The sequence below is a fragment of the Chenopodium quinoa genome, unplaced genomic scaffold, assembly GCF_001683475.1.
Source record: "Chenopodium quinoa cultivar QQ74 unplaced genomic scaffold, ASM168347v1, whole genome shotgun sequence".
Lineage (NCBI taxonomy): Eukaryota > Viridiplantae > Streptophyta > Magnoliopsida > Caryophyllales > Amaranthaceae > Chenopodium > Chenopodium quinoa.
This window is the reverse complement of record NW_018742204.1, coordinates 19,614,486-19,639,015: the sequence shown is the minus strand read 5'-3', so window position 1 is coordinate 19,639,015 and position 24,530 is coordinate 19,614,486. Positions and strand designations below refer to the sequence as shown.

At 37.0% G+C, this 24,530-nt stretch overlaps 4 protein-coding genes across 4 annotated transcripts; 1 reads left to right on the top strand and 3 right to left on the bottom strand.

Moving 5' to 3' along the window:
• Positions 1–322: 322 nt before the first annotated feature.
• LOC110721688 (folate synthesis bifunctional protein, mitochondrial-like) lies at positions 323–3,323 on the top strand. Its single transcript, XM_021900890.1, has 3 exons — positions 323–523; positions 1,172–1,311; positions 1,693–3,323. Exons 2-3 carry the CDS (start codon positions 1,242–1,244, stop codon positions 3,153–3,155), a joined length of 1,533 nt encoding a protein of 510 aa, XP_021756582.1. The 5' UTR covers positions 323–523; positions 1,172–1,241; the 3' UTR covers positions 3,156–3,323.
• A 1,391-nt stretch (positions 3,324–4,714) lies between these two features.
• LOC110721680 (peptidyl-prolyl cis-trans isomerase E-like) lies at positions 4,715–12,517 on the bottom strand. The gene is made up of 2 exons (XM_021900882.1): positions 12,027–12,517; positions 4,715–5,154 (listed from the first exon to the last, which is right to left on the bottom strand). Exons 1-2 carry the CDS (start codon positions 12,331–12,333, stop codon positions 4,955–4,957), a joined length of 507 nt encoding a protein of 168 aa, XP_021756574.1. The 5' UTR covers positions 12,334–12,517; the 3' UTR covers positions 4,715–4,954.
• A 2,697-nt stretch (positions 12,518–15,214) lies between these two features.
• On the bottom strand, positions 15,215–19,041 carry LOC110721671 (cytochrome b5-like). The gene is made up of 3 exons (XM_021900873.1): positions 18,776–19,041; positions 15,877–15,943; positions 15,215–15,697 (listed from the first exon to the last, which is right to left on the bottom strand). Exons 1-3 carry the CDS (start codon positions 18,860–18,862, stop codon positions 15,453–15,455), a joined length of 399 nt encoding a protein of 132 aa, XP_021756565.1. The 5' UTR covers positions 18,863–19,041; the 3' UTR covers positions 15,215–15,452.
• Positions 19,042–20,210: 1,169 nt separating this feature from the next.
• LOC110683506 lies at positions 20,211–20,687 on the bottom strand. Its single transcript, XM_021859933.1, has one exon. The coding sequence runs from the start codon at positions 20,685–20,687 to the stop codon at positions 20,211–20,213; it is 477 nt and encodes a 158-aa protein (XP_021715625.1).
• Between the last annotated feature and the right edge of the window lie 3,843 nt (positions 20,688–24,530).

The window sequence follows — 24,530 nt, the reverse complement described above, 5'->3', positions numbered from 1 at the left end:
TTTTACTTCTTTTTAAGTTGTCATGTGTCTCAATCTCTTTTTGCATCATATGCCTTTTTTTTTTTTTTTAAATCTCTCTCTTTATTTTGTCACTCATATACAAATTTATCTTGCAATAGTATACTATATTGTTCATTTAATAAACTAAACTAATCTTAGTGTAATAGTAAAGATTGTACCTTCCAACCTTAAGGCTAGATGTTAAGTGTGGGTACGACTTACGTTTTCCCCCTCACTCTCAAGTTCTTCTCCTTACCTTTTTTTTTTAAAAAGTCATTTGATAAACAATTTTCATTTATTGACGTTACAAAACTGGGCCTTGCTCATTGGATTAGTGCTGTCACTAGTCAAGTCCAATTGCTTATAGTAGCATAGCTGCATAGAGCCGTTTGAGCGTTCTCTATACTCTACTCCATAACCCAAAGCTCTATTTCTACCAATCAAAACCACCGGACCACCCACTAGCCCCGCACCCCACTGCACCCTCTTGCCTCTTTAAAGGTTTTCTCTTTCATTTTCAAAGGTTAGTCAATTTTGCAAAATCAATTTTTTTTTTTTTATTAATGTTGTTGTAAATTTACTTGTTGATTGTTGTTATAGTTATTTTGTGATGTGGGTGTTTGTAATTTTAGTCTGTAGTGGAAAATTTATAATCGATTTCTAATTGAATGATTTCAATTTTTTTTTAAATCTTTTTCTTGGGGGTGTAAATTTGATTGTAATTTTTGATTGAAATTGTAGTTGTTATGTTACTTGTACAGTTATATGGTGTGTATGATTACTTGTGACTTACAACAAAATCAAGGTTCATTATTTCATTTAATGTTTCATCATTACTTATGTAATTAGGATAATGCTAATGGAGAAGGCAATGTATGTTATTGAGGAATTTTGCATCAACAAAAAAAATGTGTTTAAAAGTATTTTTTGTAAGTAATTTAATAATGATGGAGAAGAGATTATATGTTTTGCTGAGTTGAGTGCATCTTAATTTGACAATTCTCTTTCAATCTATCAATTTAATTGTTTTTTTTTTATTTTTTTTTATTTTTTTTTATTTTTTGTGTATATGCTCTTTATTATCGAATATAATGCTCAATTTCTGTTCATTACATGACATTGTGCTCTAATTGTGACAATCCCTTTTGATGATTTTAACTTTGAATTGCAGTGGACTGAAGAACTGGATGGTTTAAGATTAAGATTTTCGACTTGGCATATTTGATAGAGGCATTATAGTCATGTTGAATGTGCTTAAGCAGCTGAAATCAACCCAATTAATCTGGAAGGATATTTCAAAGTATGGTAGAGGTAAAGCAAAATTGTCCTTGTATGAATTCTTCTATCCTTTAATCTGCAGATAAACAGTTAGACTCCAAATTTATTCCATTGCTCACTAGTTGGGGAAGTCTGAGATATAATGTATCTACGTTTTTGCACAATTATATACTTGTTTTCATGTTCACCGAAAGCTAAGATCTAAATCGGCGATCTGGATATCACTAGGGCTCTTAGATAGGATCACTGATAAAATGATCATATATTTTCCTTTTTTTTTGTTTTCCACTTAATATTTGTGCAGTGCCTGATAGGATAATGGAATGCCCTTATGATTTATGCTATAATTAAAAGGTTTCTATTTCTAAAAGTAAATGGATGTTAATATGCACTTATGAAGCTGTGGTTTTGCAGCTTCATCTCTTTCTTTCCTTCACTCATCAGCAGAAGCCTCATTTGAAGTTTGTTCCAAGGAACATGAAGTCGTAATTGCACTCGGGAGCAATATAGGAGATAGAATAGAAAATTTCAACCAAGCTCTGCACCTAATGAAGAAATTAGGCATAAACATCACAAGACATGGTTGTTTATATGAGACAGATCCTGCCTATGTGACTGATCAACCCAAGTTTCTTAACTCTGCTGTGAGAGGCTTTACAAAACTTGGGCCTCAAGAACTATTAGGGATGCTGAAGAAAATTGAGAAGGATATGGGTCGAACTAATGGAATAAGATATGGCCCTAGGCCGATTGATTTGGATGTGCTATTTTACGGGAAGTTCAGGGTAAGAACTGAGAATCTCATAGTTCCCCATGAACGGATATGGGAGAGACCATTTGTGATGGCTCCATTAATGGACATAATTGGGAATGATGTAGAAAATGACACAATTGCTTCTTGGCATTCATTATCAATTTTTTCTGGTGGACTATTTGAAGCATGGGAAAAACTTGGCGGAGAATCACTTATTGGGAAGGATGGAATGAAAAGAGTTTTGCCAGTTGGAAATCACATGTGGGATTGGTCTCAGAAAACCTCTGTAATGGGAATCTTGAATTTGACTCCCGATAGCTTTAGTGATGGAGGGAAGTTTCTATCTGTGAAAAGTGCAGTTTCTCAAGTTAGTCAGTTGATCTCGGAAGGCGCTGATATAATTGACATTGGGGCTCAATCCACAAGGCCAATGGCAACTAGGATTTCTGCTGAGGAAGAACTAGAAAGATTAGTCCCTGTCTTAGAAGCTGTTAAGGAGATAATTGAGGAAGAAGGAAGAATTTTATCTGTGGACACTTTTAATTCAAAAGTTGCCTTTGAAGCTGTGAAGAAAGGGGCACACATTGTGAATGATGTCTCTAGTGGAAGACTGGATCCTGAGATGTTCAACGTGGTTGCAGGCCTTAAAGTGCCTTATATTGCAATGCATATGCGAGGAGATCCTACTTCGATGCAAAATACTGAAAACTTGACATATAATGATGTTTGCGAGCAAGTGGCTTTAGAGTTGAGCTCTAGGATCATGGATGCTGAATCAGCAGGGATTCCTGCTTGGAGGATAATTATCGATCCAGGCATTGGATTTTCCAAGAATACAAATCAAAATCTGGAACTTCTTTCAGGTTTGAAAAAATTACGGCAAGTGTTGGCAAAGAAGAGTCTGGCCTTGTCTCATAGCCCTTTACTAATGGGTCCTTCAAGAAAGAAGTTTTTGGGTGAGATTTGCAATCGTCCTGTAGCAACTGATAGAGATCCAGCTACTGTCGCTTCCATCTCTGCTGGAGTTTTGGGCGGTGCAAATATAGTTAGAGTACATAATGTTAGGGATAACCTTGATGCTGTCAAGTTATGTGATGCTATGCTTAAAAAGGGGGATAGTTAACCATTTTTAGGTACTTAAAGGGTTTGTTTTCATGTTTCTCTTATATCTCTGTGCCTATAAAAAATAGGCTGTAACAAATTGTATACCATTGTCTGCAGTAACAAATTTAGATAAATTGACTTATGTTTGGCCTTAGTAAATCATATATCATACAACTATTGCTCATAATGATTTGCAGATTTCAAGGTTGTTTTATCCTTGAGTTCTTATATTCTTTGCATGTATGAAATAGGAGATCCTACTGTTATGCAAAATGCCAACAGCTTGAAATATGGCAATAATTATAAGCAAATGTTTGTTGCTTCAAAGTTGAGCTCTAGGGTTAATTAATTATTAAGAAATTCTACTAGGGGGCTTACAATAGACTTACCCGGAATATGCAGAATTCGGATATTTTAGCCTAGGCTCGAGAAAACAAGATGAGAGATGGAAAAGAAGAGTTGGATCGTTGTTATATATAGGACATTCAAGAAGAGTATTTAGATGAAATCTGCAATCACCCTGCAGCTATATAAAGATCCATCAACTATTGCTTCTACCACTGCAACACTGCTAGAGTTCATAATGCTTCAGTGATACAGGCATACAGCCTCATGCTGTCAATTTATTAATTTACAATAGATGCTATATAGTTTGTGATGATATACTTGACAAACCATGATCTTTGGCACCACCGATCTGAGCCATGAGCCTACGACACAAGATCTCCTTAGTAAAATGCTGAGTAAATATATAAATGTTGATAAACGTATACATAAAGGAATAGAGATTCAAAATAGGCTTGATGCTTCACATAATTTGACTTGGGTGGTTACAATGGTTAAACTATATACTGCAGGTTTGGCACCTCATGCCATTCGACTAGTGTGGTTTGTACTGCTCTATTTTACATAGTACTAACTGTAGAAAGCAAGGGCACTTCACCATTTCTTAAATAAAACATACTGTATTCATAAAATGAGACCATTTTGAATTATCTCCATCAAAAATTAAAAAATATGGCCTTAGCACATGCCCTTTTTTTCCTGTCACCTTTGATTCTTCTTTTATTCATCAATTCACCAACATTGACCTAATGCACAAGAGATTTTCATTCTAGCTGACTGGTGTGGTGAAACACCCCAACTGCTAAAGACGCTAGCCACAATCTTTCCGGGAAAATACAAATGCTTCCCTCCCCTAGCATGATTCTGGGGACAGGAGAAAGTTAACAGTTAAAGCACATTAGATTGTCAGATACTCCTTCCGTCCCCGATTGATAGTCACTTTTGAAGAAAAATTACGGGAATTAAGGAGAATTAAAGAAAGTACATTGAAAAAGTAAATTTACATTGGGTATGTAAAAAAGTAGAAAGAGAAAGTAATTAAAGTACATGGGAAAGTAAAATTTACATGGGAAAGTTAATTTTGCACAAATATTTTTGCAAATGTTAGAGAATTTTGGTAAAAAAATAATATTAATGGTACTTGAAAAAAGCAAATGTGAACAACATTTTGAGTCACCAAAAATGACAAAAGTGACTATCAATCGGGGACGGAGGGAGTACCTCCTTTTTAACTATAGGTGCAAAACAGTTTCATTCATCACTAAAGCCGTTGTTTATACATCTATCCAGCAATCTCTAGAAGAAAATCACTTTGCAAAACACTTCCATTTATCACTAACGCCGTTGTTTATACATCTATCTAGGCGATCTCTAGAAGCAAAACCACAAGTAAAAGTGTGTCTGATGATGTCAAAACAGCTCTCCCTGGACTCCCTCTATTTTTCTCTTCAAGTAAAAGAAGGTCGAGAACTATCAACTCTGATTCTGCTGTAAGACCTCTGCTTCAGCCTTAGCCATGGGGTCATCCTCTTTTTCCCCTTCTCGATCCTCGGCCAATTTCTTTCTGTGCAATTCCTCAGCTGCTTCTATTGAAGCTTTGTGCTCAGCCTGGAGACGTTGCATTTCTTCTTCCATCTGCTGTCTCTCAAACCATGTATCAGCATCCGCCCAAACTGCAGACAAAGTTAACACAGGTTAATAATAAGACAACAAAATAAGAAGTCATGCTGCTGATTGCCTATGTGATTCTCAAAAAAAAAAAGGGAATAGAGCAATAAGATAATGCAAACAACAAGCACTTCAAATGATTTTCAGCTGATACAAAAGTCTAGGTACGTGTAACTAGTATGTCTGCATAAAAGTAGTAATCATGCTACAAGAGGAAGAGACTATAGCATTGGAAAGCATCAAAAACACCCCTCAATCCTCCTCCCACCCCTTTTCACATCAGAGGCTAAACACTGAGTGTTGCTAAACATTCACAGAATGAGCTGTGTAAAACAACTGATCTTGCTAAACACTGAGTTAAAACTCTGCCCCAACATAATAAAGACTGTAGATACCAAATTTTGACAGCAGGATTTGTGCGGTCTTCTTTTAATTTTGATTAATTACTTCTATTCTGAAGTTCTAAAATATATTGATAGGAAATTATCAATTAATCAGTAAACTGGTGAATTATACTCCCTCAGGCAGCATGGTGACAAGTGCTGTTTGTGATAAACAGATAATCATGATTATCAATGTCTTTTCACAGCTGTTATGCTGTTTTCTCACATATATATCTCCAGAATTTATTGATGGTGCTACACTATGATGCACAGAAACCGGCACATTTCTCGTTATAGAGCAATTGGACTTGGAAAGATATCCAAGAGAAACCTCTTCTATATTAACACAAATTTTTTTTACTTCTTGGTTTTTTAAAGTCTCAAATCAACTAATACTGTAATAGGTGGTTAGTTGGGAGTTGAGTCAGCTTAGTTTTGATGAGTCAGCATAAGTTTGTTAGAGATATTTTTAGTTCCTTACAAAGTATTAATATCTGTAATCAATGTAATATTTTTTTTTAATTCAATTCTTAAGAAATAGAAATCCCAAAGTTTCTCTCTCTACTTCTTCGTCTGATATTCCTCTGTATTCTTCTTGAGTCATCAATGGAGTTTCTCCATTGAAATCGCTAATTCTTAGTGATAATTGCTTGAGATTCCAGTACATATCTTGTGTACTGTTACATTGGTATCAGAGCAAACCCATTTCAGGAATTCTGAATTCTTGAAAATACCCAGTTCAATCGAAAATACCCAGATTGATTTCCTTCGATTTTCTTCGATTTTTCGCTGCAATTCCTGTTTCTTGGATATTCTTTGGTGTATTCCTGGCACCAATTTCAGTAAAGAGGATGGTGTCTGTTGAGCAGCAAGTTAAGGATCTTGAATTGCGATTGGGTGAGCAGCAGAAGGTCAGCTCAATTTTTCAAGAACGTGTGCTGAAGATGATGGAGGATTTGAGCACGAAATTGGATGAAGTTGGGACCAAATCTCCAGTATCTACTCCAATTTCTACTCCGAAATCTTGTGATGGAGGGTCCAATCCAACCAGGACTCTTGGGTATGTTCCTAAACTCGAGTTTCCTAAATTTGATGGCCATAATTGTAGATTGTGGATTAAAAAGTGCAACAAGTATTTTAAGTTGTGCAAAATTAGTGATGAACAGAAGGTTGATCTTGCTAGTTTGAATATGATTGATAAAGCTGAGGTGTGGGTTGCTAGCTATTTGGCTGGTAGAAGTAATGTTGAATGGACAGATTTTGTTGTTGATTTGGCTGCTAGATTTAAGGATTCTAAATCTGCTAATGCAGTTGAGAATTTTAATAAGTTGCATCAGGTGGGTTCAATTGAGTCATATGTTGATGACTTTGAGGAACTTAAATCCTTGATGTTACAGCAGAACCATGGGTTGCCTGATTCATATTTCCTTGCTAGTTTTATTGGGGGATTGAAACCTGCTGTTAAGCCCTTTGTTAAGGCTTTTAAGCCTCAGACTCTAGCAGATGCTGTTGAGTTTGCTAGGTTGCAGGAAGAAAGTTTAGATGCATCCAAGAATTTAGGTAAATCCTATTTTCCTTCTGGTGCTAGGAGTACAGTTTCTAGTTCTAGTTTCAAGCCTAGTACTACAAACTCTGGTGCTTTGGTGCCCTTTCAATCTTCCAGACCCTTTAATAAACCCCAGATTACACTAACCGCTGCTGAAAGAAGGGAAAAACAATTAAAAGGGTTGTGTTATTTTTGTGATCAGCCCTATGAGAGAAATCACAAATGTCCCCTTAAACAAACCCAATTGTTTAAAGTAGAAATTCCTGGGGAAGATGAGTCTGATGAAGAGGTGATGGAGTTTGAGCAGGAGCAGGAGTCAGCTACTGCAGTTGAGTATATGGATCCCCAAATTTCTGTAAGTGCTTTAAGTGGTAATCTTAGCTTCCAGACTATGAGAGTAACTGGAGTTTGTGGCAATAGCCCCTTACATGTCTTGATTGATTCTGGAAGTACCCACAATTTCTTAGATATTAATGTTGCTAAGAAACTTGGGTGCAAAATTGAGAGTATTTCCCCTCAAGCACTGACTGTAGCTGATGGTAATCATTTGGCTTGTCAGCATGTTTGTAAGGAGTTTAAATGGTCTATTCAGGGCACTGAATTTGTTTCTGATGTGTTGTTGATCTCTTTAGGGAGTTGTGATATGGTTTTGGGTGTACAGTGGTTGAGTATGTTGGGTAAAATTAGTTGGGATTTCAGGAAGCTGGTAATGGAATTCGATTTTTGTGGAAGGAATTATGTGCTTCAGGGAGAGAAACCTAAGAAAGTGGTGGCTACTCTGGGCCAGAAAGCTGACAAGATTCTTAATCAATCTGGTCAGTTGTATTTTTTGCAATTGATTCCTGAGAATTCAGCTACTGAGATGTTCTGTCTGAAAACTGAAATAGCAGATATTCCCAGCAGTATTTCAAGTTTGTTGCACGAGTTCAAGGATATATTTGATGAGCCTAAGGCCTTACCTCCAAATAGAGGAGTTTTTGATCACAGGATACCTTTAGAGTTTGGAGCTAATCCAGTGAGCATTAGGCCTTATAGGTATCCTTTGTCTCAAAGGGACACCATTGAAAAGTTGGTTAGAGAAATGTTGGAGCAAGGTATTATTAGAGACAGCTGCAGTCCTTTTGCTTCACCAGTAGTGCTTGTGGGAAAGAAGGATGGCTCTTGGAGGCTATGTGTAGACTATAGGGAACTTAATAAGAAAACTATTAAGGATAAATTCCCTATACCAGTGGTGGATGAGCTGATTGATGAATTGGCTGGCTCTTGGATTTTTAGCAAAATTGATTTGAGAGCAGGATATCATCAGTTAAGGGTACATGATGCAGATGTGTTCAAAACTGCATTCAAAACCCACAATGGTCATTATGAGTTTTTGGTTATGCCATTTGGACTCACAAATGCTCCAGCTTCATTTCAGAGTTGGATGAATCACATTTTTAGGCCCTTGCTTAGAAAATGTGTGTTGGTCTTCTTTGATGACATTTTGATTTACAGTAGTACCTTGCAAGATCACTTGTTGCATTTGAGGTCTGTCTTTGAATTGATGAGACAGAATACTTTGTTTGCTAAGATGAGTAAGTGTTCTTTTGGAATTGACAAGGTGGAGTATTTGGGGCACTTTATTTCTGGAAAAGGGGTTGAAACTGACCATAAGAAAGTTGAGTCAGTTGTTAGGTGGCCTACTCCTAAAAATGTGAAAGAGCTGAGAAGTTTTCTGGGATTCGCAGGTTACTACAGAAAATTTGTTAAGGGTTATGGTTATATTTGTAAGCCCTTAACTCAGTTATTAAAGAAAGGTGAATTTAACTGGAACAGTGATGCTCAGTTGGCTTTTGATTCCTTGAAAACAGCTTTGAGCACAGCTCCAGTTCTTGCTTTGCCTGACTTCTCAAAACCCTTTGAAATTGAGACTGATACTTCTAATATGGGGATTGGGGCTGTCCTTATGCAAACAGGTCATCCTTTGGCTTTTCTGAGTAAAGCTCTTGGACCTAGGTGGCAAAAGCTATCTGTATATGAAAAAGAGCTCTTGGCTGTTGTGACTGCAGTTCAGAAATGGGAGCAGTACTTAATTGGGCAGCAGTTTGTAATTAAGACAGATCAAAAGAGTCTTAAGTGGTTGTTACAACAAAAGATTTCAACTCCATTTCAGCAACTATTGTTATCCAAGTTAATGGGGTTCGACTATGAGATTGTGTATAGAAGTGGTAGTGAGAATGCAGTTGCTGATGCACTCTCAAGGGTGTCTGGCTCTGAGATTTTGTGCTTGGCTTTGACTGTCTTAGATTCTAACTTAGCTCAGAAGCTCAAAGACAGTTATTTGTTGGATGTAAATACTGCAAAAAAATTTAGTGATATTCAGTTGGGTCACTCTTATCCTCATTATGTTATAGCTGATGGACTACTCAGAAGAAAAGGGAAATTGGTGGTGGGACCAGATGATGAATTGAAGGCTGCTATTCTGGGGTGGCTGCACTCTTCTGGTCAAAGTGGCCATTCTGGCAGGGATGCAACTTTAGTCAGAGTAAAAAGTATGTTTTATTGGAGAGGTGTGTCTGCATTTGTGTCCAAATTTGTGAGAGGTTGTTTGGTTTGTCAAGCAAGCAAAACTGAGAATGTGGCTACTCCTGGTCTACTTCAACCACTACCTATTCCCCATGAGGTGTGGACTGATATTTCGACGGACTTTATTGGTGGCCTTCTAAATGCTGGTGGGAAAACTGTTATATTTGTGGTGGTGGACAGGTTTAGTAAATATGCTCATTTCATGGCTATGTCTCATCCCTATTCAGCTGTTGATGTGGCTCAAGTTTATTTGGATCATGTATTCAGATTGCATGGTTGGCCAAGATCTATTGTTAGTGATAGAGATTCTGTGTTCCTAAGTAACTTCTGGAGAGCCTTGTTTGAGTTACAAGGTACTGAGTTGCTGCTTTCATCAGCTTACCATCATCATCCTCAGACTGATGGTCAAACTGAGAGAGTTAATAGATGCCTTGAAACCTATATTAGGTGTATGACTAGTGAGAATCCTAAGCATTGGTGTAGGTGGTTGCCTTTAGCTGAATGGTGGTATAATACTACTTTTCATACTTCAGCTCAGGCTACTCCATATGAGATAGTTTATTCTCAACCCCCACCACTTCATCTACCTTATTTGCCAGGAGAATCAAAGGTTGATGCTATTGACAGATCTTTGAGGAGGAGAGAGGAAATGATTCAGAGGGTAAAGTTTCATTTGAGAAGAGCTCAGGACAGAATGAAGTCCCAGGTTGACAAAAAGAGAAGTGACAGGAAGTTTGCTGTTGGAAGTTGGGTGTGGTTGAAGCTTCAGGCCTATAGGCAGAAATCAATCAAAGGACACTTTAATGAAAAGCTTTCTTCTAGATTCTTTGGGCCTTTTCAGATTTTGGAATCAGTTGGAAGTGTTGCTTATAAGTTGAAGCTACCTCAAGATGCTCAAATTCATCCTGTCTTTCATGTCTCTCAATTGAAGAGCTTTCGTGGGGTTTTACCAGCAATTACTCACATTCCTGAGTGGTTACAGTGCAAGGATGCAGATGAGGAGTGGGAACCTGAGGTTATTTTGGGAAGAAGAACAGTTAAACATCACAATGCTGCAGCAGTCCAGTATTTAGTGAGTTGGAAGAATTGTCCTGCTACTAAAGCAACTTGGGAGTTTGCTGAGGATTTTGAAAAACGTTTCCCTGGATTTGATGTGTCAACTTGAGGACAAGTTGTCTTAAAGGGGAAGTATTGTAATAGGTGGTTAGTTGGGAGTTGAGTCAGCTTAGTTTTGATGAGTCAGCATAAGTTTGTTAGAGATATTTTTAGTTCCTTACAAAGTATTAATATCTGTAATCAATGTAAGATTTTTTTTTAATTCAATTCTTAAGAAATAGAAATCCCAAAGTTTCTCTCTCTACTTCTTCGTCTGATATTCCTCTGTATTCTTCTTGAGTCATCAATGGAGTTTCTCCATTGAAATCGCTAATTCTTAGTGATAATTGCTTGAGATTCCAGTACATATCTTGTGTACTGTTACAAATACCTTCAAATAGAACTATACTATCTACAATACCCTCCTTATCTATGTATTGCTGCCAATAACAGACCAAAGTGTTCCGTTCTTCTAAGCATAGGCAAAATAATTGATTTATTGTTCACTCTATGTAATTCTACAATTACTCATTGTCTGAAAATGTGTTCTCAAGCTTTCCTGTTTTTGTTCCAGTGTAACACAGGTTCTACATATTGGGCAAATCGTATCGAACAACCCTCACACGGAATTTGCCAGTGAATTAGATATCAAAGCATTAACTGTTTGCAAGTTTCAAACTTCTAAAATAAACACAATCATCTATTTGCATAAACGTCATATGCTCTATTATGAAAATCTTGGCACATTCATGCTGAAAACACAAGCACACATCCTAGAACAAGATTGCAGATTTTTCATGGCAGATGAAATCACGGTATTTGTCAACATTAATAGCCCTCACCCTCTCTCCCTCTCTACTAATTTCAGGACAAACCTTTCTTTATCTCATACTCCCTCCGTTCCTAAATTACATTCCTACTTCTAGCATTAATTCCTCACATAATAGAGAGAAGTAGGAATATAATCTAGGGACGAAGGGAGTAATAATTTGGCCACGAATTTGAACTCAATCACTCCTCAAGAATTGTAATACCAAGCAATACAAAACCACCAAAATCAATGCCTAACTCAGAAACAATATTCATCCAAATTACAATCACCCCTCTTCCCCAACAAACAAACCCCACAACATAAATTACAACAACCAAACCTCACAATTGTGAAAACAAAAATAAACCCACAAATTATAGCAACATAAATTCAACAATCAACAACAAAACCCACGAAAAACTAAGATTAAAATTAGGGTTTCAGAACAAAAAAAGAGAAAGAAAAGAGGGAACATACTAGGTTGAGCAGCCCATCCTTGTTCACCACCCTTAATCTTCTCAGGAAGAGCGTAATTAACAGTAAGAACACGACCATAAAGCTCAGCACCATCCATGTTATCCATGGCAGCAGAAGCATCTTCTCTCTCCAAAAAAGTAACGAAACCAAAGGATCTGTGTTTCTGGGTAGCTTGATCAAGTGGGGTTTTGACATCTTTGATTTCTCCAAAAGGGATGAATGCGGCATGAAGAATGGATTCGTTAACTTCCTCTGCCAATCCTCCAACATAGAGTGTGTTCTTCTGCATTCCTGGTTGATTCATCATTGTCTCTTCCTTTTCTCTCTCTTCTTCTTTCTTTTTTTGTGTTCGCTGCTGTGAAGAGTGAACACTGCAATTTCAAAGATTGTTCTCCGGGGGCCGTGGAATTGGTTTTGTTGAATCGGGTGTCTGTAAGTTTTGTTTTAGAGTTATACTGTATGACCTGTTTTAATATGATTATTTGCTCTAATAATTTCAATTTAGTTTAGCTCTAATAATTTCAATTCAGTTTAGCTCTAATAATTTCAATTCAGTTCAGCTCCTAATTTCTTCCTCTAACTCCCTCCGTGTTTTTTTAAGTGTTACACTTTGACCAGCACATAGTTTTAGGCATTTTATAATTGATTTAAATAAAATAAGAGGTAAGAGTGGGTAGTTGGAGTATTAAAAAATTGTAAAAATAAGATAGTGAGGTTAATATTTTATTGAAAAGTAATGAATGTGAGAGGAAATATATAATATAAAAAATAGTATTGGGTTTGGGTGGAGACCATGAGAGGAGAAATATATGATATTTTAATGTAGCTTTTTGCCAAAAAAGAAAGTGTAACACTTAAAAAACACGGCTGAAAATAGGAAGTGTAACACTTACAAAAAAAAACGGAGGGAGTATAAAATACTCAGTTCAGTTTAGTTCAACTCTAATCAGTTTAGTTCAGTTCAGTTCTAATCAGTTCAGTTCGGTAAATGAGAACATGCCATATATCTTGTTAACTAGTTGAAGTCTCGTGTATTCCATTTTTATTATAGGAAAAATGGAATCTAATAATCCCACCTTTAGTCGGTCTTATAAGACAAGTGTCGAATTTTAATTGGTTTATTCTAAATTATACTAATAAAAAAAATTAACTAAAAAAAAAACCAAAACAACCCCGACACTAGCCCAGACACGCCCCAACCCCAGTCTCGCAACCCAACCTACCCCTCTAAGGCGTCAGAAACCACTGTCATCGCCACTCTTATCGCCTGAAAGGCCCCCATCCCCGCCCCTCCATATCACTGTCATAGACTCATAGCAAAGAGAAGGTGATTTCATCATTTTTGCTCCATCGATCGGAGAACAAAGCGAAGAAATACTTGGCCCTACAAAGCGCAAAAGAATGAAGGTAATACTAAAATTCATTGGAGGAAAAAGAATTGAAGGTTTCGACGCAATGGGGGAGAGAGAATTGGAGGTTTCGGTGCAATGGAGGAAAGAGAATCGGGTTCATGGAAGAGGCGAAGGAGGATGTTGGCGGTGGAAGCATCGTCGAAGCTGCCTGAGATCGGCGAAGAGAGGGGTTGAACGGAGGAATTGGCAGCGGAGTTGAGGCGGGTGGTGCTATTGATGCGGTGCCGCAACCATTCTTTATTTTTATTGGGTTTGAGGGTGGTGTTTTCCAAGTAGTTAGGTGGTTGTGGGTTGTTGTTGATGTTGGTTGCGATGGTGTATTTGTTGCCGGTGGTAAAGTGGGAGGAGGTGAGCAGCTGGTATAGTGCATGAGGGTGCAGGGGTGGTGTTGGTGGTGGACTGGTGGCCAAGAAGAGAAACTAAGAAAAATTAAGGAAAAAAAAAGAATTAACCTGTTTAATAGGTTGAAGGTCAAAGGGATCGTTAGTGAAATATCCCTGTCAAAGGTGAGCAGCTGGTGTAGTGCATGAGGGTGCAGGGGTGGTGTTGGTGGTGGACTGGTGGCCAAGAAGAGAAACTAAGAAAAATTAAGGAAAAAAAAAGAATTAACCTGTTTAATAGGTTGAAGGTCAAAGGGATCGTTAGTGGAATATCTCTGTCAAAGGTGGGATTGTTTCTAAAATTTCAAAAGGTGAGATTGTTTACGGAAGACAGAGGAAAGATAGGATTATTAGTTTTCATTTTCCCTTTACTAAATGTCTATATTTATAAAGATTTACTCCCTCTATTTTTAAATACTTTCTCCATTTCTCCATGCGCGGAGTTTTAGGAGAAATTGGAAAAAGTAATAAAATATAGAGGTAGTGGAGTAGTTGAGAAAATAAAAAATTGTAAAAAGCAAAAGTAGTGGAAGAATAGGAGGAGATAGAGTATTATGTTGGGTCCACTAAGTGTGAGAAATGAATTAAATATTGTAAAAGCTTTCCATAAAAAGAAATGGAGCAAGTATTTAAAAACGGTTGAAAAAGGAAAGTGGAACAAGTATTTAAAAATGGGAGTACAATAATTTGTAATTCAACAATTCTTGTATAAATATACTCTATAAAAAAAGTATGGTTGATAAAGAGAATATATACACATATGAGTTATTGATAAAAATAAATTGAACCAGTAAATTGAACAAATCTTGTCATTTCCTAGGAAATAGAACTCCATGTGTGTTGAAGTCTCACTAGAGTTACTACTTTCTTCATCCGACCAAACAAACACTAAGGCCATGTTTGGTAATTGGCTTTTTAATGGCTTTTTGGTTAGCTTTTGGCTTTTTTAGGTGGTCTAACAACCAAAAATTGTGTTTGGTAATTGGCTTTTTAGTCAGCGAAAAAGCTGAAAATGAAAAAGCTGCTTTGAGTAGCTTTTTTGTTAGCTTTTGGCTTGTTGGCCCACAAATTATCTAATAAACAGCCAACAACCAACAATTAATTACCAAAAACTTTTATAAACAACCAGCTTAAACAACCAATTTCAAAAGCCATTATAAACAGCCAAACATTCTAGCTGGTCAAACAAGCCAAGTGAACCAGCCAACAGCCAACCGCCATTTGCCAAACAAGGCCTTTCTTTCACATTTTTTCCTCGTGTATTTCATTTGCTCGATCTGATTTTGCATTATAATCAGTATCAGAATAAAGTTAGATAAATTGAGTTATTGATTAAGTTAAATATTCCATTTTTGAAAATTATAAGAGAGACCTTCGAAAACACATAAACAACCAATTTGAATGATCAATTCTCCACGTACTTCTCGTATTATGCGTACTCTCAAGCTCTGACCAAAATTCATGCTTCCACAAGAATATCAGGATATACTATTGTTTATCAATGAAAAATCCAGGTGAATAAATTTTCTATCAAAATTGCTAAGCTATCCTTCTCATTCAATCAACAATTATTTTGAGTTGAATTGAAGTATGATGCTTGTTCTACTTGCTCCCTGCTTGCTTCTACGAGTTTCCTACTTCTTTCGTAAGTAAAGGAAGCCAACTACAATTGAGATGCCAACAACGGCTATAGGAGCTGCCCAGTACTGCAGAGGCAAGTCCTTAATCTTCTGGATGGTATCCAGATCCTTCTTTTCTTGTTTAGGTTCTGGAATAGTTGCAGCAGATGGGTCTAACTCTCCAACAAAATACTTCTCCATCTCATCCCTCGCGTCTTGGCTATGTCCAGCATCTTCAAATTCTTCTTTTGCGTCCTTTCCTTCATTATACGTACATGATACTTCAGAAAATTTGCATAGAATATTTTTATAAGCTTCCCACCATTACAGTGTAATGATTATCTCATAAGTTGTAGGGCATCAACATTAGGTTTCTTATACTGGGAAAATATTGATACATAACAGCAAACACTGGATCTACGGAGATAAATGGACATACCAGTTGCGCTGAGAAGCACATCATCTCCACCGGGATGATCGTCGAGGTAAGATGTAACATCATACACCTGAAAAGGAATCATTCACTGAGTTCCAAAATCTAAGTAAGATGAATAATACTATATCCATATACTTTCCAAAACAGGGAGTAATTGACTACACATTAAAAACGAATTCTGAAAAAATTAAATAAGATCAATACAATGTCATGGATCCAAGTAACCCACACACCAATCCGGGGTCAAACCTCAACTTGGGTCAAACCCAGCCTGGTCAACCACCTTTAGTGGTGTATACGAGGCACAAAGGGAGGAGCAAGCATGGGCAGCAACAAGCAACAGCAGCAGGGGGCACTTCTTAGCAACAAGACAAACTCCAATAAGAAGAATAGAAGGAAAGGAAGACATCTAATTTCTTTGTGTTCTATTTATGTTTTTCTAAATTAGCTAAGTATCAGATGTTAGCCTTAAGGTCAGCTTGATCATTTTAGTATAAGTATGGTAGTTTGAGTAGTGGGAAGATTAGGCAGAAATTTGTATGGAAGGAAAACCTTAGAGAGTCATGGCCTAAAGCCATCTTGAGAGTGATAGCCTAAAGCTATTAACCTATCCTTTTGTAACCTTTCAACATTATCAATCAAAATTCAAGCTTAAATCTTATTTACTACCAATATTATATCAGAATTATAAACCCAGAAAATCAGTCTATAACATACACTAATACACTATGTATGGGCAGTGTGGCAATATGCTGCCTTGTTTACTCAAAGCACACGTTCACCAAAGCTTGGACTAATAATCATTAAATATGGTAACACAAGATACGGCACATTAAGCCATGTTAAATATGCAGAAAAACAAGCTCATTGAGAAGAAAGAGCCCGTACGACTCGAAAGATAGACATCAGCAACACTAGTGGTAATCCTCTATCCAATTTAAGATGTTATACCTTATACTTATACCTGACTTCACACGTACTTAGAGCTTCTAGCGTGAATAACTTAACCACTGAGATAGATAATTCTGAATTTGAACACAACTCTTTGTGACCAAACAACAAATGACACATATACAAAGTATTTGGCAAGAGAAAAACTCCAAAGCTAAATGCAGGAGGATTAAGATTGACATATATACTTATTGGACACGAGTGATGAAGAATTGAAGATAACTAAAAGCACATCACAAACATGTTAATGCAACAATAGCAATCTGACAGCTTGAGAAACACAAGCAGCGACAATTTTGGAAGCAAAACTGATTTGAACCCCCCCCCCCACACACACACACACACAACAATCTCTCTCATCCCAAACATCTTGAGAGGAAAGACATTCACACATGATTATAAGCACACTTGGAAAAGATATATGGCTTCATGATTTGTTGCAATTCTTGCAAACATAAGTGCACACTTTAAAGCACAAACATATATGCCACAAAAATAATTGATATGCTTGAGATCTACTGAATACATAAGAGAGCTAGAATACACCTAATAAAGTGATGCTAATTGATTTGAGATAGCAGCAGAGCTTCTTGAAAAAATCAAACATGTTGAAATATTAATATTGACATCAAAATAATCTCCCAACTCGTAAAGAATTCCTCCCAAACATCCAGCTAGTATACCTCTCATTGACAGGAATACCGAATACCTAAGCTACATAAGTCTTATCTTGTAATTTAAAGAAAAGATAATCTAAGTATATGCACTCAAACTCAGAATACATGCATACATATGGTTTGTACTTACAAGCCAGAAAATATAGTATATAGCGGGAAAGTGAGAAAGCACAGCCTCTTTTTAGTCTTTAAAACATTGAGGATATCTTAGAGCATCATAAACCCCAACAATAACAAAGTTCAAAGATCTGCCTCTAAATGACCAACACCAACACCAACTCAATCTAAGGAAACACAGAAGTAAACAGAGAAATATACATCCAATCATGGAGTAATTCATGTGTAGAGTAAAATCAGTAAATTATCCTAAAAGCCCAAAAACTAGCTAGGTACTATGATACACTTCAATTGTTCACATGACAACAAGAATACCAACTGAACAAATGATACAACAAAAATAAGACACAGTAAGCCCAAAAAACAAGGAGTTGAGAGCAAACACTACCAAATTGAGGCTTTGGAATCCACAGCAATGTCTAAGCTACGTCTTCAGTAACGTTTTTTGGTAGTGTTTGCTAGTGTTTGCCGTGGATTCCAAAGCCTCAATTTGGTAGTGTTTGCTCTCAACTCCTTGTTTTTTGGGCTTACTGTGTCTTATTTTTGTTGTATCATTTGTTCAGTTGGTATTCTTGTTGTCATGTGAACAATTGAAGTGTATCATAGTACACTTAAAACCAAATTGGAACTTTGGAGTCCACAGCTATGTTGAGCACAAACGGAACCGAATACAGAACTGGAATCCACAACCATCTAACATATTTCCACAGCTAATCAAAGCATAAACAAGACCAAAATGTGCATTGGAGTCCACAACTATGTCGAGCACAAACAACACCAAATTGGGGCATTGGATTATTATGCAATAACCCAACAAGGCATCAACAATGAGGATTTTAAACCTAATAACTTAAAATTTCCTCACTAATCAAGGATATATAAAGCAAAAAGTAATCAAATTTACTGAAAATACAAAACAAAACGCAGTGGAGTTGTACAACAGTTACAAATTCAGAGCAAGATTGAAACCAAGCGAAACCCCAGATGCCATTTCTTTCAATTAAGCACAACCATTACAAAATCAAATCAAAACCCACTAAAGTAAACTACTTGTTGAACAAATTCCACAATAATGAACACCCAAATGAAGCAAATTAATAGAACTTAATAAGAAGATCTGGAAAATGAATGAAAAAATCAAGGAAAAGAAAGGTAACCTTTCCATCAATAACTACCCAGCAATCATCCTTGGTGTTGTGCTCGGCGGCTTCTTCCATACTAAAGAGTTTCGTCAAAGTTGGCATTTTCTTTGTTGGAGAATTGAAGAGGGTTTTGGATTTTCTCCCTGATTTTCTCTCTCCTAAAACCTTGGGAGGTTGAAAGTTTGGATTTTGCTTAGGCCGACCTCCCCAGTCGTTGTTTCCTCTCCTCCAAATTTTAATCCGAAACTTCTTGCTTTGTTTGATTCAACTACTCTCTCTTTCGCCTTTTAGACTAGTCATATGTACACGATGTGTACGTAAATTACATTAAAAAAAATTAGTGTTAATTAACACTCGAAAAAGTATTAAGTAAGCACAGTAACTATCGAAGAGACTTTGCTATCTAGAGTTTGAATCTAGTCATGTGAGAGTGCTCGGAGATAATAATAATGCTCTTACCTTACTCTTTATTTTCATGTATGTGGCCGTCATGAAGGATTTTTTTATGATTGACCAAACTATTGCTTGATATGTGTCGATTATGTATGTAAAATCAAGAAACAAAAATGCATTAATCCATCTATATTCATTATCTAGATTTTTCTAATTTTTCCATTTACTTGTATGTGCTAATTCGATTAGGGGTGGAGCACCGGAGCCAATGGCCTCCCCCTTTGCTCAAGATAAAGATTAAATTTTGCCCATACTTGCTTTTAAAATTAGTGTACTGTTTTTGTCATAAAATAATGGATAAGATATCAAAGTTCAAATCTTGCAACAAATATATATATATATATATATATATATATATATATATATATATATATATATATATATATATATATATATATATATATATATATATATATATATATATATATATATATATATATCTCCGCCACTAAATTCGATTAACTCTTAGCAATTCTCTTGTGTACTTTTTAAGGGTTATGTGCAGTGATTAAATTAAGTTTGTGTGTTGTTGAAATTAAATTAAATGATAATCAAAGTTGTATAAATCAAAGTAGTGGTTGTCTATGGATGTAGAAGGATCTAATGATTAATTGTTAAACACTTTTCATACTTTCATTCCCAAATAACCAATTTATTTCATTCGATATCATATAGTAAACATAGGTTACACAGAGTATAAAGATTATGATATGAGAACCATCGTTGGAATAACTATTTGTTTTTTGTTCTTATTCAATAGTCCAACCAGGTTACAAGATTTGTTAATTAGTCCTTATTTGTCTCTTTAATTTTAATTAATAGCTTATTTGTGAAAGTTGTTCTTGCGCCAATCACATTCATGTACATAATTGTAATTTATTTATTTTTGAAAAAAAGCAGTTAGTGCATTTATTCATCGTAAGAGTATCCAAAAATACATACAGGGCAATCTCATTTGGGACAAGATTTTTCCAACCTTGTTCACTACCTAACGGCACTAACTTAGCAACATGGTGGACAACAAAATTCTCATCACGCTTAACATGGGACCAATAATGGAAGAAAAATTCGAGATAGCTAATAGAATATCTTCAAGGATTCCATCAACCGTAGCAAAGGATATTGAGTTTTTCTTGAGCTTGAAAACAAGGAGCAACGAGTCAGACTCTAGTATGATATCGTTGTAGCCAAAGGGAATCGCCTTTTGAATGCCAAATAACGAAGCCTTGCTCTCGGCTACTAGAGGATCACACCTTGCTTTGATTCTTATAACAACAACAAATAGCACTTTCCCCTTATAATCACGAGCAACCACCCCAAGGACAACCCATCCCTCAGCATCTAAAGCATCGACATTGATCTTTGCCACAACCTGAGGTGGGGGAGTCCAAACCTTATCACCAGTAGGATTTGAAATGGGAGAGACACCCCCATAAATCCTCAGTAGGATTCGAAATGGGAGAGAAACCCCCATAAATCCTCTCCGAGTACTCTTCAAAATCTGCCACAAGTCTGCAGTGCCTTAGGAGAATGACCTCATCCGGTTCCCACTTAGCTTATTCTCAAAAACCCATTTATTGCGCCTAAACCAAATGAACCAAGCGAGAAATAGGCTTCTTTGATACACCTCCTTCGTGAAGGTTTTTGCCCAACCAAAGCAAAGTTTCCTCGAAGGGCATGAATGGTGGATTCACTCTCAGAGTTACAACAAGGGCAGTAGTCATCAACAAGATGTCTATGCTCCAAAATACTCCTTGTGGGAAGAGTAGGGTTGTTCATCGGTCCAAGACCGGACCAAAAATTAGAATTTTAAGAACAAAAAACCAGACCGATTAAGCTAGGACCGAACCCGGACCGGACCACTTTGGACCGATTTAAGATTTACTTAAAAAGAATACTAAATTTTTAATAAAGTTATGGAAAACACGAAAAAAGTAAAGGAAAATCTATATTTTAACGTCATTTTTACGTCTTTTTTTATATGTTTAGTACAAAAAACTTATAAAGTTAAAGTTTTCTAAGCTTATTAAGGATAATTTTAACCATTATTTAAGGTTTCACGCATGTTTTTAATAAAAAAATCGGTATGGTCTAAGACCGGTTTTTTATAGGGGTTTGGACCGGGCCGAAAAAAATGAATTTCAAGACCCAAAGACCGGACTGATTAATTAGGTCCGGTCCAGGTTCGGTTTGGGGTGGTCCGATCCATTTTTTCGGTCTGAACCGATTTATGAACACCTGTAGGCGTCGCTCGAAGTGCGCCTACGTTAAAGCATGTGGTGAATATGCTTGGCACTCATAGGAAGTGGGAATTGACATATACGATAAGGGACACGATTAGGGACAAGGAAAGTAGGGAGCCGCCAACAAGTTTTTAAGGAACTTGTAAACCGTTCACGGATCATAAAAGGCAGCCACGATAAAGGGACAACGAAGGCAACAACGATTGACCCGTGAAGGTTACACCCCATTCATAATCCATGAGATTACTAACTCCATATGGTTCGGAACCACGAAAGGAGGATCGGGGATGATGGTACGAAGTGATTCATGGAGTCACATTTGCCCGTATTGGTCTCTACTCGATTCTTACAGTGAAAAGTGATTCCTGCGATCTCAAAGGCATGCAAACAAAGATTCAATTTGCTCCAAACTATTATTATGCTAAATTGGTTTAATATTAATGCAACACATAATATTTGTGATCACTTGATTAAACAACAAGATTAAAAAGGATCCTAAATCGGTTGTCCAAATTATCTTATTAGGCGTGATTTTCAATTACATATTCCCATTAAACATGAAATATGGTGATCATAATAACAATAGAATAAACATTAATATTGGAAGCAATTTAACAATAATTCTAACAATACAAAAATCGTTAGAAAAATAATAGAAATAAAAGGAACATAACTCTTACTTTGATTCTGTTTGTTTGCAACTACAAAATAATAAACGAGTTAGTAACTTCGAGGAAATAATAATAAAACAATAATTAAATTAAAATAAATAGAATTGATTTGGGGCCAAACCCTCAAACAGTTCTACCTTTCACGCCTTGGCTTAAGGACAGAACCACGAGTAAAGTATGGACTCCTTGGAGTACTTGAAGAAGGAATTTTGAAAGAAGAAGGGTAGGCTAGTGTTTAGGCTAAAGCATAGAAGAGAGAAAAATAGAGAATTAATTGATGCCACGTACATCAGAAATGAGGGGGTATTTATAGAGAAAATGTGCTGAGGGAACACACGGAACCCTAAAATGATAAAAACCTTAAAAAAGTATCCCGCGACACGGCAAACTGTACCGTGACAGAGGAAATCCCACCGTCAGACGGGAAACATTCCCGTGACACGGTGCAAATTTTGTGTGACGCGGGAAATATTTAGTAAACGGGGGAGAAAACGCGTTAAGGGTTTACGCGGAAAGGACACAGAAATTCCCGTGTCACAGCAGGTTTCCCGTGTCACGGGAAATTCCATCGTCAGACGGGAAAGTTTCCCGTGACACGGTGAACAGCTGCCGTGGCGCGGGAATTTTCAGTCCGCTTTTCCGTCTAAATTCATTTTTAATCCTAATTTCGTTCAGCATTTTAAGTGTCGATTGATAATTTCGGGCCTTTTTTTGATTTATTGTTATTTAGGCTAAAATAAGAAAATAAGTAAATAAAATAAATAAAAGGTTTGGGCCAAAAATAAATAATAAAACAATAAAATAAAAAAGGTTTGGGCTGAAATTAAAAAATCTATGCTTTGACCAAACATCAAGACTGACCCATGGACTATTCAAAATTTGAATTTAATTAAATATGATTTTTTAAGCACTCTTGGGATTAAATACTGAACCCGACCAATAGTGACGGTGAAAGGGGTTTATCATCGGGTTTTGTTTTGGGGAGACATTTTTAGGTGTCTACAACACCCCTAGGGAAAAGCATCCGAACAACACCTCCACAAAAAATGTCGCACCTTTGGAGTCGTCTTTGCCTTCCACACTTCAGCCCAATAATACTCAAACTCCTCAAGAAAACAAGATTTCTCCAATAAATAAGCGGTCTTGACTTCATAGCATCCATCCTTCGACAACGCCCAAGTAAGGAAGTCCCTTGGGCGTCTCTCACTGAAAGGGATAGCATAAATGGCTTTCATATCTCTCTCATTAAAGATGCGATCAATTTAGCCAAAATCCCACTCCAAACCTGTTTCATCAAACAGCTCATTAACGGTGCAACACTCTTCTTCATTTCTCATTGTGGTAGCAAACCTGCTTTCTTCATCAATCAGCCACGGGTCTTCCCAAATCTTAATATTCCTGCTATCGATCTCCCACCCTCCAAAGCATCCCTTCCTTAACTAGTGCCTTTGAACTCCACAAGCTTTACCAAGAACAGTTAGAAATAGGGCCTAGGGCAGCTTCGAAAATAGAAGAACGCGGAAAGTACTTGGCTTTGAAGACTCGGCTAACAAGCAAGTTTTCATTATTAGCTAATTAAATCTCCATAGCTATTTGCAAGGAGAGCCTCGTTTTGAAGACTCCCAAGTCTCTAAATCCCATTTCCCCAAGCCATTTCGGTTGATAAAGAGCATCCCAACTTTTCCAATGGATCTTCCTACCTCTCTCTCATTCGACCCCCACCAAACCTGGCCATCATTCCATGAATTTCTTGGATCAAACCTGTAGGAAATCTATAAACCCCCATAAGATATGTTGGAATAGCTTGGATGACGGACTTTATCAAAAATTCTTTTCCGGCTCTCGAAAGTAACTTCTCCTTCCAGCCTTGAACTTTCTTTCAAATTCGATCCTTCACAAAAGTAAAAATCGCTTTCTTCGATCTTCCCACAACGATTGGCAAACCAAGGTATTTGACATGGTTATCAACCATTTCCATATCAAGAATAGAGATAAGGGGCTGTTTGGTTTGAACAGGGTAAACGGAATATAATGAACAAAAGGAAAGAAGGAGAATGGAAAGAAAAACCATTCCAAGTACAATGTTGTTTGTTTTACAAAAAACACAAGGAAACAAACCACCAGTCAAACCACCACACCACCACCATAGAACCACCTATTTTCTTCACTTTGAAACCTTTTCCAGCCACCCCACCACCCAACCTCACTCACCGACCCTCGCCGCACGTCCCCCACCCTTCGCTGCCCATCCTCGCTCCCCGAAAAGCACTCCCTCTCCCCAGAAAACATTGACCCACCCGCAAAAAACCCCTTTCCCCCCTTGTCAAACCGTCGGTCGCACCTTCCCAACCACTCGCCGCCTTTTGTCGGCCCTCCTTCGCCCCTCACCGGCCCCCACATCTC